Consider the following 12502-nt stretch of genomic DNA (forward strand, 5'->3'; position numbering starts at 1 on the left):
TCAAAATGGACATGTTGTAGTAGAACTTTACAGCAGTAAGCCCCGGAGCTGGTGCTGGTTTGGTCAGGGTCTCACTCATCCTGTGGACAGGGCTGCAGCGGCTCCGATTTGCCTGCTCGGTCAAACAGGCTGTCACATGCCAGGGGCAGCCAGATCTGTCAAGCTCCACACAGCTTTCCTTTATTAGTTCTATTTGGTTTATTGCCTTTCTCGTGCTCTGAGGGATGATGGTTGTTTAGTGACAAGAACCTGGAAAATCATTCAAGTTGACAGTGCTCTTCAGATTTCATTTTTCCCTCGTGTCTCTATCTATAAGAGTGACTTGGTGACACAGTGAACAGAGCAGGGACTCTGTGGTATTGCTGAGGACTTGCCTTCAAGTTCTGGGGTCTGCTCTTTTTCCCATCCCCACATCGCACGACTGTGGCGATGCACAGACCTCACCTGCCCCACTTCAGCCTGGCAGAGCAGGACATGGTCTCCCTCATGCTTTGGTGTCACAGCTTCTTCAGTCATTCTGGCATGGGTGCTGCCACTTCCCCAGTCCCAGGGTTTAGTAAGCCCAGAATCAGCTTCTGCTGTGTGAACAGAGCAGAATCCCCTCTGCCGCTCTGCCACTTGCTCTGTGGCTGCGCAGGCACCACAGACAGGATGGTGCCAGAGCAGCCACTTCAGATGGGTGGTGGGTACCAGCTGCTGGTGTTATGGTCCTGGCAGGCAAGGTGAGAGCTGTTGCTTCTGTGCAGAGCATCTGCTGCTTCATATGTGTGGCTTTCTGAGAAGGAGCAGGCAGCAACGTGGGGAATCCCAGGGACCTGAATTCCTGCTGTAGCTGGTTCTGGCGCTGTAGCCATGGCAGGTGACAGAAGCACTCCTGATGGCAGGAGAAGTGTTCCTGCTGGCTGAGGGAAAGCAGCCACGGCTCCTGTATCTTCTGCCAAGATGAACATTTTTCCTGTGAAGCTGTTTGCAAGGAGACATGACTGCAGTCCCCCCAAATCATGCTGCTGCTGAGTCAGCACCAAACCTCCCTTCTGGCAGCACTGAAGAGTGCTGATCTGTGGTGTGAACACCCTTGTGTCTGGCAGCAAACAGGAGGCATCTGGGCAGGGTTTTTGGCTCCAAAAGGCAGAAAAGCTGTGAAGAGATGGCCAAATGCTAACGTGCTAAAGGTTGGTGTTTCCTGTCCAAGTGCAGCACTGCAGATTTGCTCAAGGCACACCATGCTACCAAGACAACTTCTCTGTCTTTCCCCTCCGTGTCCCACACTTGCAAGGGAGGTATTTCTAGCTATTAATACTAATTAATAATACTAGTAATTCTTTGTAGTATTGAAGGGGTTGTGCTTATGTGTGAGAAACTGGCTGATGAGGCTCAAGATCTGAGATAGCCAAGCTGAAGAACATCTGGTCTGTCACTTGTTAATAGACAGGAAGACAAAGGTCTCTTTCATCTTCTGGGCAGCCAAGAAAAAAACCAAAAAAGCAGTAAAATCAGAAGTGCTCTGAGCACTGTGAGCCTGGATGGTGCAGAGCATTGCTGTTCCTGGGATTTCAAGGACTCTTTCTGTAAGCTGCTCATTCCTCAGTTACCTATTTCTCAGGTGCTGCTTGAGATGCATCGGTGCCTAAGCTGCAGACCCCGTTTGATCTGCACTTGCTTTCCCTACATTTGCCAGCTTGAAAGTGCTCCTGTTAAACTTTAATTATTCCCATGTCTGGCACTGGATGTTCCGACTACTGCTGCTTTTTTGGGATGTCTCAGAAGACAGCAGTGTAGGTAGCTGGGTCAAGCAGCTGATGGGTAAAATGAGTAATGACTTGCCATGTGTAACAGGCTGTGTCTGCTGTCGAGATGCAGCAGCTTCCCTGCCTCTTCATGCTCTGAAGTGTGCAGTGTTGTTGGCATTGTCTGTTCTTTCCTCCTGCTAATGTGAGTGTGCACCACAGGCAGCAGCACTCCATTTATAAACTATCTCCACTTCACAGGCACTTTGGAGGAGTAAATCTTACACCAAAAAAAAGTAATTTCTGCCTGTAACAGCAAATTCATTGCTCTGTTATATTGTTCAGGAGGCATTGCCCAAACTCCACTGCTGCTGTTGGAGCATTCTGTGAAATGAAGATCGGGGAGAAGTCCAAAGGGATGAGGTGAGGTGCAGCCACAGCTCCCAAGGAGTTGGGGACTCCCATGTGCCACATCTCCAGATGGTCACCTGATAAATTTGCTCTTATTACTTAAAATTTTAATTGGACGCAGTGTTGGCGTCTGCCACCACTCAACCTGAGCCCAGGGACTCCCCTTCTGCTTAACCAACACCATGCTGTCAGCTGCTCAGAAACCACAGGGCTGCTTCTGTCTGGTGGCTTTGAGGTGTGGGGACTTTAGCCAGGTTGCAGCATCCCTTCTGTTCATCACTGGCAATGGGCAGCTTGGGGCTCGCTCTCCAGTTTACCATCCTCTTCTCTCAGTGTGTGAAAGAGACACCAGGGAAAGAGAGACCTGATTCTGGGCAAAAAGGAGGCAGAGGCGCATGTGTCCTGCTTTAAATTCAGTGTTATCAGCACTAACCAGGGCTTTTTGTCCACCCTGGGACTGGTTCTGTTTTCTGTCTTACGTGGAACAGAGAAACAGACTCTGCTGTATGAGAAGATCTTCATAACCAGGGAACCTACACAGCTAGAAAGGACTCGGAGTCCTCAGAAAGGGCTGATAGGAGATACCTTTGCTCTCACCAGTAGGTCAGAGAAGCCACTCTGAGCTGCACAGCAGCACTGGTAGGGTTCACATTTCCTTTTAAGATTTCAAAGCATCCACTTGGGAGTCTAGAAATATATCCAGGAGGCCTGGAGAACTGCGTTCAGCCTAACACGGCTTACAGCAGGAGCTCTTAGATGCTAATCTGTTTGTTAATCTTCTCTGTCTGGGGAAATTTGAAGATTCTGAGTGATGATGAAGAAGAAAGAGGGGTGTCTAATCTTGTACTTGCAATTCAGAAGAAATTCAAGTCTGATACTTTTTTGCCTTAGGATTTGATGTTTCCAGTCTAAAGTGCTGCGTCAGTTCCCAGCTGGCTGCTGCGAGTCCTTTTTAGGACACCCTGCCAGGGAGAGCTGGCAACTGAATGGGAATGGAGAAGTCCTGCCAGCTTTGACATGGGCAGGTACCAGGGATGTGCCATCTCTGTCTCTGGGAACAGCCCTGCTGTTGCTGGACTCCCTGTGCATCTTTTATTTTGACTCTTGCATCTCTGTGAGCCCTCAGATGCAACACAAAGTGAAGGTGGGCTCCAAAATGCATACTGGAGGAGAAGAAGTTGGGATTCCCTGGCACTGTGAAGGTTATCTAGGCACAGCAAAGCCTACAGCAGGGAACCTGTGTGCTGTACAGCAGTGTCATAAGGATTATGCCACAGGAACAAAAGTGTTGCAAGACTATCAAAGTCAACATTATGAAAGTTCTTTGAAAGTTATTGATGTTTTTCCTCTGGGAATTGTATTACCAGCCACTGATATCAAAAGTAACAAATTTAAAGAAGCTATAAATGACAAAGCCCTCAGAGCAACAGCAAAAAGTCAAAATAAAAAGGACTTGCTGGCTTACCCTGTACCATATAGGCTGCCTGGAACATTACATTGTGTTTATCATCTGTTCCTCCAGGCAGGCATCGAGATCATGCTCACATCATTTCCAGGCAGCTGGAGCCCCATGTCTGCTCTTGCTGTGCTGCCCAGACCGATGGGAAGGGGCCAGAGCTGAGGAGCACACTGTGCTGGTTGGAAAGAGGTGACACAGGCTGTGAGGGACAGCATGTCCCCAGCAGACTGGCCAGAGACTTGCCCCTCATGGGGCAGTAACAGCTCCATCACAGCAGGGCACAGCTGTGTGACGAGTCTGTCATGCCAGCAAGCGATGGTGGAGGGTCCCACCCACATCCTCCTGTCTGTGTGTGGCCACTGGCCATGGGAAGCCATGAAAGAACCAGGCAGGGTCAGCTGCTTAGCACCACTCCAGCCCCTGGGATGCTGCAGGAGCTGCTGTCAGCACTGTAGCAATCTCCTTCTCTTTTTGGTGGGTGGGTTGGTTGTGTGGGGCAGGGAGCATGCAGGACCTCTGAAGGGGCCAAGCTTCTGGTCTCCATCTCATGTGTGCAAACCCTTGGATGCATCCTTATTGCTTCATCCTCCATTTCTGCATGCTGCTGCCATGGGGAGCTTACAGGGGTTCTGAGGGGTGACCAGCTTCCAGATGACTGTAGCACATTTGCATGCATACAGGAGTAGCTTGGAGCCCATTGAGGCCCTGGGAGCAGCCCCCAGGGACAGTGTATCGCCAGCTCTGGGTACCTTCTGCTGGGATGCTCTCGGCTGGCATTTGGAAAGGTCAGCTTCCAGTGCTTGGCCTGCCTACAGCAACACCAATTAAAAAAACCAGGGAGGCATCTTCAGGTACAGACTGAACTGAAATTCACAGAAGTGCATTAATATTTAAAAGTCAATAGTGTTTCTGAGGCAAACTAGGCCATCAGCACATGAGAGGGGAAACTTGCACCATCTGCATTCCAACCAGAGTTCGAAGCAATGGATTCTGTTGATGCAAACTTTGAAAGCTCTTGGTGAATGTCAGTGGAGCTTTGAAATGAAAATTTCTTTTTTCAGACCAGCTATTGTTGCATCCCTGGCTTGGGTGAGCTGGGAAAGGAGAGAAGTCACTTGGGGCATGCTTTATAGTGCTGGCATTTCTGGAAGGGGTGAGGATGGGAGTGTTGTGAGTGTCGCTCTGCCTGAGCCCATTTGAAATGCAATGACACAATCCCCATGTCAAGGTTGTGGGGAGAACAGAGAGGAGATGCTGTGCTTCAGCATGGAGGAAATGAAAAGTCCTCACAAATGTCAGCTGAGGGATCTCTGCCTCACACTTGCTAGGGAAAAGTAATCTGAATGCAGCAGCAAATCTTGTGCCGAGTAGCAGTCTGCAGGGGCTGGCATGTTGCACCCAGTCCTGTACCTCGATGTTTGCACTGGGAGAGTCTCGTGTATTAGGGCTTTGTCTGTCTGTCTGTGGCTGCCCAGTGTAGTTTTGAGCTAATGCAGCTGCTCTGCTTCTGCGGCTTGGGGGATGGTGAGATTCCTCCCTGATGATGGGTATCAAGTGTTTGCTTTGTTCTACCCTGGAGGGACCTGTGTGTTGTGTTGAGCTGAGCAGTCCTGGGGTGCACCTTTGGCTGTTGGTTAGCAGACTCTGTGAGATATTTGGAAAGCTGCCCAGGCACCTCCTGTGACCAGCCACTGAAGTCTCAGGATGGTCTTTCAAGAATCCAGATGTACAAAGGATTGAGCAGAAAGCAGGGAAAACCACGGTGTTGAAGGAGGCAGGAGCAGCTTTTGCTCCTTTAGCTCCTCTGCCTTGCTCTGTGGTTTGAAGTCTAGAGCCCTTTGAAGCAAATCCATTGCAGGCTCCTGTGCTGACCCTGAGCTGCACTGTGGGGATGTTAAGTGCCCCATGGAGAGGATATGGCCAATGCCATGAGCCTTTGGGTGCCAAGAGCTTGGGTCTCCTTGGCCCTTCCCAGAAGAACACTCTTGTGGTCTGCAGTGGGTTCTTCTCTGTGGAGCAAAAAGCAGCACAGACTTCCCTGCCACATTTCTATCCCTGGGCACCAGGACACAGGAATTCTGTGTCAGCACCTCCAGCTCCACTGGGTGTTTCTAGACAAACAAAAGCAGTCCCAGCTCCTGGCAGAATTATCTTGTCCCTGTCAGCTGCCTGTGTAAGTTAAAGCTCCAACTGGGAGCAGTGATACAGATGAAAAGAAATTTCCATTGTCTGGAAGAGTAATACCTGTGTGAGAGAGAGAAGTGCCTTCTGTTTTATGTCCTGCACACCTCTGGTTGTGTGCTGTTGTCCTTCTGTTGTACCTTTCACTGGCACAAGAGACATTGCTGTGAAAGATAAGAACAGCTCAAGATCAATGTCTTAGGGGAACTTTGGAGGCCAGGAATCATGGTGCTGCATTTCTCTGTAGCTTTCAAGGTGCATGTTAAACATCATCCCCAAGAGTGTTCAGATGCAGCTCTCTGGATATTAAATACCTTCAAATAGATCACATCTGATGATGGTTAGGATTGTGTTTGGTATTTGTTCTATCTTATGACTCTCTTACTTTGCTGTTTACGTTATTTAAATGCTGCCTGATTATGACCAGCCTGGCCCATGGTGCTGTTCCTAACCTCAGAGGCTGCTGCCAGGCTCTCCTACAAAGAAAGCTTATTCAAGTGTCTCCTGACTCTTTCTTGGACAGGACTTTGCTTCTTTATGGGGTGTGCCTCCTTTAGGGGTGCTCTGGTGCATCACCTCTCCAGTGCCAGGGCTCTGCTACAGGCTTGTTCTCCCTGACCAAACCTGCCCAGCTCACGATAAATGCACAGCCCATTGCCTTAAGTTAAAGTCAGGGTTTCACTCTTAGTGTGAAGGATTCTAATGCATCAGGCACAAGGCTGCCTTCTGTAGCATGACCTCAGTTAGAGATTAGTTCAAGATAAAGAAACTCCTGGGATTCCCATCAGTGTTCTTGTTTGAAGCTGGCATTTAGTCCCTTTGTTTCTGTGTTGGGTATTTGCGTCTTGCCCTTCAGGTACTCCAGGTTCCACTCTCAAACTGTCTGTAGACAGACACTGCTACAAGCAGCAGAAGTTTCTATCATCCACAGCTCCACGTGGCTGGGATTGGTCTCCTTCCTTGCTTTGTGTTGAACCACTCTGCAGGTGACACAGATGCCGCCCCTGGGCACTGCAGGACCCTTTCTGAGTTATCTCTTCAGAGTGATCATGTTGGGTGTTAACCTGGCCAGCCCGCATTGCTTCACACCCTTCTGTGTGGTTTGAGGCATACAGAGTGCCCCTGGTGAGTGAGGAGCTGTCAGAACAGAACAAGCCCCTTTAAAACCTCGGGGTGAACATGGAGGGGTGTGGGCAGGAGCTGCCTCTGTGTCCTCCTGCCACAGTCCTCTGCTCCTCCTGCCCTTTTGCTTTGTGGTTTAGCCATTAGGGCTGGGAAAGGCTGGTGTCACCTTCCATGTTTTCAATAATTCATAACACTTTGCAAGTTCAACATAAAGCACTAATTCAGGTGCCCAGCAGCACCTGGTCCAGGCTGTACAGCAGAGCAGAGCTGATGGCTGCTGCTGCTGAGGCCCAGGGCTGCATTTGGGAGCTGTTTCCTTGTAGGGTGGCTGGGACCACATCTATCCATGCTCATTATTCCTGAGGATGATTTACTCTTTTTCATCCTTCCAGCAGGGAGTACATATGCAAAACTTTTACCAGAGAGGCATTTTTCCAAATAAAACATCTTCAGCTGTGGTCATCAGTGATTTGGAAGCCCCTGCCAGTGAGATGTAGCCTTGAGCTGCTTGCCATTGATGAGCAGCTGAGAGCTGGCCTGAAATGGCTTTTGAGCAAAAAGGAACAGAACAAAAAAAGCCTGCTTTTGGATGGGCACAGCAGGAAGAGAGGGGTTCTGTGGTTATTCTGCATCATGCCCTCACCAGGGCTGACTTTGGGTAGCGGAAGGTGGTCACTGAGATGGGAGGAGGTTTCCTTCCCAGCCCCTCCAGCCTGGGCACTGGTGGGGTCCAGGGACCCCTCCTCTGAGCACTGGGCCCTTCCCAGGCACTGCTGCTCTTTGTGTTTCTGCCCTCCCCAGCTGTCAGGAGGGGAGCAGGAGCAGCCCTCTCAGCTCTGTTTCTGCTGCTGTGGAGGAGCCAGAGCTGCTTTACCTGGCTGCTGTAGATAGCTGCAGCGCTGTGCCAGCAGCTGTGCTGGGGGCAGGTCTGCAGCACCATTACTGCCATTATCACTTTCTGGGTGGTGTATACAAGTTCACTACCACACAGTTTTTCTCCTTCATTTTTCATGAGATTAATGGTTAAGCCATGGAAGAAATGTAACACCATGCCAGTCTGATTTATTGACCACTTAGTGCTGATGAAGCTGCAAACAAGAGTCAGATAGATGTTGCAGCTGCATTTTTCTTTATCAAAACCAACAGCTTTTTGTGCTGGGCTTTTTTCTTTAACTGCTTCTTGTGCCATTTCCTGCTTATCCTACAGCACCTACAGGGGCAGTGGAACAAATTTCTTCTCCACCCTCAGGGGGCTGCTGAGGAGGTGGACTCAATGTAGTGTGAGGAGGAGCCTTGCCTGGGACGGGGGCAGAGGGCAGTAACTCTGACTGGGACACCTGGGCAGTGGAGTAGCTCTGCAGGGGCTCCGGGCACTGACTTTCCGGTGGCTTTACAATGGGCATTTCCAGAGCCATCTGCAGCACGGCCCAGAGCTTCCTGTAGGACTTTTTGCTGCCCAGGGGAAGGGCTGCTGCCATGGCATGTCCACTGCCCAGCTGTAAATTTGCTTCCAGTCTTTCCCCTTTCTCCTGTTCTGCTGGCAGGTCTCCCCAGAGAAGCAGCGATTCCCTGTGGATTTAGCATTTCCCCAAACACCTTTGTCCTCTTCATTTGTGGCAGCACATCTCAGGTTGTTGGGTATGTTGGTGTTCAGGAGGGTTGCTAGCCTGTGGTCAACTTTTAGATGTAGGCATAAGGAACAGACCTGTTGGGTTTGTGTTTATTTTATATCCTTTTATATATAAAAAGTATAAAGCTTAGACCAAATCTGCTGCTAAGGTCCAGTGAAGCCAGGAAGTTCCATCCTCCTGACTTTGCTGGTGACCAAGGAGCATCCTCAGGTTGTGACAGGCACAGCTCTGCAGGGCAGCCAAGTGACTGTCTGTCCCTGCTCTCCTCTTGGAACCCTCTCTGAAAGCAAGAGGTGTCTTTACACAAACTCTCTGAAGCACGTTACTTGTTACTACTTCATCATTTAAACCACTAATTATGTTGCCTTAGCTGGTGGGGACTCTGGCTGTACAGGTAATCATTGGTATTACCTGAATCTTTTCCAAGGAACAGAACATTTTGGGCCTCCCCTCCATTTCCCCCTCAAGTCCCCTGTGCTGGAAGCTGGCCCAGGAGCCCCAGCTGTCACCTCTGTCACTTTTAAAGGGTAAAACAGGAAGGGAAAACATGGCTCTGTTTTGCATGGTGACCTCAGGGGTCACCATGGGGTGACCCACTGTGGGGTGGAAGGAGAGAATGCAGTGTTTGAAAGTGTCCTTCTCTGGCTGTCTCTCATCCAGGGCAGAAGTGTCCTCTGAAATGGAAGGGTTTGGGTGTGTGGAACTTGAACACAGAGGGCCCAGCTGTCTGTCTCCAGGAGAATCCCAGCAGCAGAAGAGCTGACAGTTGTCTTTGCTTTAGCACTTTCAAATCAGTCATTAGCAGTTCCTTACTAGATCTTCTTGCCTCTTCCCTGTGCAGTACAACTGTTCAGCATGGGCTGCAAGGACTTGATGCTGTAATCTCACAGAATCTTTGCTGATAATCCCTTGCTTGCAGTTTTCATCATTGGAGGTGAAAAAAAAATGCAAGTTCCTGCTTGTGTCTGTTCCTCACTTACAAGAGTCCTTCTCTCATGGATGGAGGAGCACAGCTGGTTGCTGAAGCCCTGCTGGGTACCAGCATACGAGGGGATGCAGATAGGGGAAGGCACACTCTGTGGGGCTGTGCTTGGCATGGTGCTCTACATGGGCACCATGTTAAGGCCTTTTGGCTGCCAGCACTGCCTTGGCAAGCCTTGAGGAGCTGGGAGACACAATCAGCAGCCCCCTTCTCTTGGGGATGTGCAGGATGCTCCCCATGTACAGGGCACAGTGGTGAGCACTGCCCTGTCCTTGCCCTGGGCTGGATCCAGGTGTGGCTGCCCAGCACACCCTGCCTGGCCTCAGGGCTGTGTCCTGCCCCTCAGAAGTTGCCTTCTGCTGGCCTTCCCTTGGCATGGGTGTCCACATACTGCTCCAGCCCTCCGGGGGTTCCGGAAGCACAACCTTTGCAAAGGAATGGAGGTTTGTGTTCCCTCTAACAGCATTAATGAAACATTAGAGTTTTAATTACACCATTATCCTATTTATTTTTATAAATAATTCCAAAGCAGTCATTAAAGTTTGTGAACTTAGGAGGAAATGACTTCAGGGAAAGAAATCAGCTCCTCAATCTCGTTATGATCTGCTGTACAGTCTCCCTGGGACGCTGTTGGGAAGGCAGTGGAGTAGTTTCTGTTGTGTTGTAAAGGTGATTCATTCTCTCACAGCGTGCTGCTCAGCTCCTGCTCCTGCTCCGTGCCGATGGGACGGCACTGCAGTGCGTCAGAGCTGCCTGGCAGCCCCTGCTCAGCCCCACCGCAGGGGGCTGGGGGGACAGGGGAGCAGCTGTAGCACTTCTGCAAAGGGCTGTGGCTCACTGTTTTCATTGGGAGGTCTGCAGAAGGCAAGAGCTGTGAGGCTTGTCTGAGAGCCTGTCCCTGGGGCACTCTGTGATGCTGTTTGGGAGCCTTCTTGGCTCTTCGCTCCCTCTTCCTGCCCCGCAGGGGAAGTGTGGCTGTCATGGCTGTTCTCAGGTGAAAATGGTCTCTGGTGCACCAGAGTGGATGAAAGCATTGGATCACGGAAGGTGCAGGTCCCTTAAACCAAAGCAAACTGCCTGCTGCTTGTGGCAATTGCTGCTTGCAGGCCTCCTGTCAGCATTGGAGTTGTGTGAGTTGGGAAAAAGCTTCACCCTGAGTGCCCAAGTGGGAGAGTTAAAAGCAAAGGGCACTCGGGATGGGGGGAAGCTGCCCACCAAGTCTGTTGTGCCTTTCTCTTGCCACCTCCTTCAGAGGAAATAGCTCCGGTCATGGGGAAATCTGGTACCTACAGGATCTAATTATGAGCAGGGGAGAGGCCCATTGTCATAACTCGTGCTCTGCTTTCCCTGCAGAACCCAGACATCGTGTTGGTGCACTACCTGAATGTCCCTGCCATCGAGGACTGCGGGAAGCCCTGCGGCCCCATCCTCTGCTCAATAAACACAGACAAGAAAGAATGGGCAAAGTGGACAAAAGAGGAACTCATTGGCCAGCTCAAGCCCATGTGTGAGTATCTGGAGGCTTATTTGCCCTTTTGCTTTGGGAAGGGTTAATTTACAGAATGATGCCTCCCACTGCCACAAACCATCCCCAAGGAGGAGTGTTTGTCACTGTGAGACTCAGCTTGCATCTGCGTGCACTTTCTTCCCATCATTCAACACTTTTGGGTTCTATGGTATGAGAGCTGCCAAAACTGTCCCAGAAAGGATTCCTGCCACACACTGGGAAAAAATTGTGCCTATGGTCTCGATTTTCAAGAGCTGTTCATAGGCACCTGCTGGCTTGCAAAGAGCCTTTGCAGCACTGGCAGGTAGGTTTGTGTGGTCGAGTGTCAGATCAGACTGGGCTGCTGCTGCTTACAGACAGACTCTGAATCCTTCAGGGTGGGCATTGTTTGGTTCTATACTCTGCAGTCTGAAGAGAAAGCTGCTGAGGTGTGCAGAGCAGTCAGGACATTTGCTCTGCAGACACAGGACTCTCTGTGCACACCTCAAGTGCGTTTTCTGTCCCATCACAGATCTTCTGTGTGCCTTCCCTTGGGGAGCATGTCCCAGTGTGTCCACAAACATCTTTTTGCAGTGTAAGAAAGCTTAGGCATGATGTGGGTCTGTAAGCAAGAGAAAATTAATTGTAGGAGCCACAGTACCAAATCTTGTATCTAAGTCAAGTGCAAGGTTTGCTCCTCTGCCTCACCCACGCCCCAGGCAGACGCTGCTGGCATGCCTGGCTTTCTGTACATAGAGGTCACAGCCATGCAGTACATCCTGAGCTGTCTAAACCATCAGACAAAGATAGTCTTGCGCTGACTGTGAGGTTGGCAGTCCAAGTTTGCACCACTCCTTTGTTGCTTCCCAAGCTCTTTGGGCCCACATTAAGCTGGAGAGCAGACGCCAGGCAGAGGAGAAGGGAGAAAATGACACATTTGCTAAAGAGAAAATTGCCCACGGGACCAATAACCTTAGACAGAAACCCAGATATTGAAGGTGTAGCTGAGACTGGACAAGTACCCTAAACATTAAACAGGAGAGGCAGTGGCAGCCTGTTAAAAAAGCTGCAGTGCATCAAGAAAATTATGTGAAAACTGCAAGGAAGTCACTGTAAATTTAATAACACTTGGCTCTTTTATGTCTCAGGAGGTAAGAGGGAGATTCTGCACAATTATTCAGAGCATGTATGCAAGGCCATGTCTCTGTTTATGGGTACACATCCTGACAAAGGCATCCTTAGCAATGGAGCACAAAGAAAAGCTGCAGATTCTGATCAGACCTAGAAAACAAAGAGGCTGTGGGTACCTGTGTCTGGGGAGCCCAGAGGGGCACTGCTCGCCAAGAAGCCATCAGATTTGCTTCCAGTGTTGGGTGTGCCATGAAATTCTGGAGCCAAGCACATTGGCTTCATCACATTTTTGCATTAATCACATTCTTTCACAGGCTTCACAGTTTGATTGCCTCACGTTTCCAAACCTTCCTGCCCTAAAGCAGATTT

At 50.0% G+C, this 12502-nt stretch overlaps 1 protein-coding gene across 5 annotated transcripts in view; it reads left to right on the forward strand.

Moving 5' to 3' along the window:
* The window catches only part of CAMTA1 (calmodulin binding transcription activator 1), a 221235-nt gene that overhangs the window by 151693 nt on the left and 57040 nt on the right, over nucleotides 1-12502 (forward strand). For all 5 annotated transcript variants that reach the window (XM_054175744.1, XM_054175740.1, XM_054175741.1 and 2 more), the window contains exon 7: nucleotides 10870-11023. In XM_054175744.1, coding sequence (XP_054031719.1) covers nucleotides 10870-11023 — 154 coding nt within the window. The remainder of the gene's footprint in view (nucleotides 1-10869; nucleotides 11024-12502) is intronic.

The sequence above is a fragment of the Dryobates pubescens genome, chromosome 33, assembly GCF_014839835.1.
Source record: "Dryobates pubescens isolate bDryPub1 chromosome 33, bDryPub1.pri, whole genome shotgun sequence".
NCBI lineage: Eukaryota > Metazoa > Chordata > Aves > Piciformes > Picidae > Dryobates > Dryobates pubescens.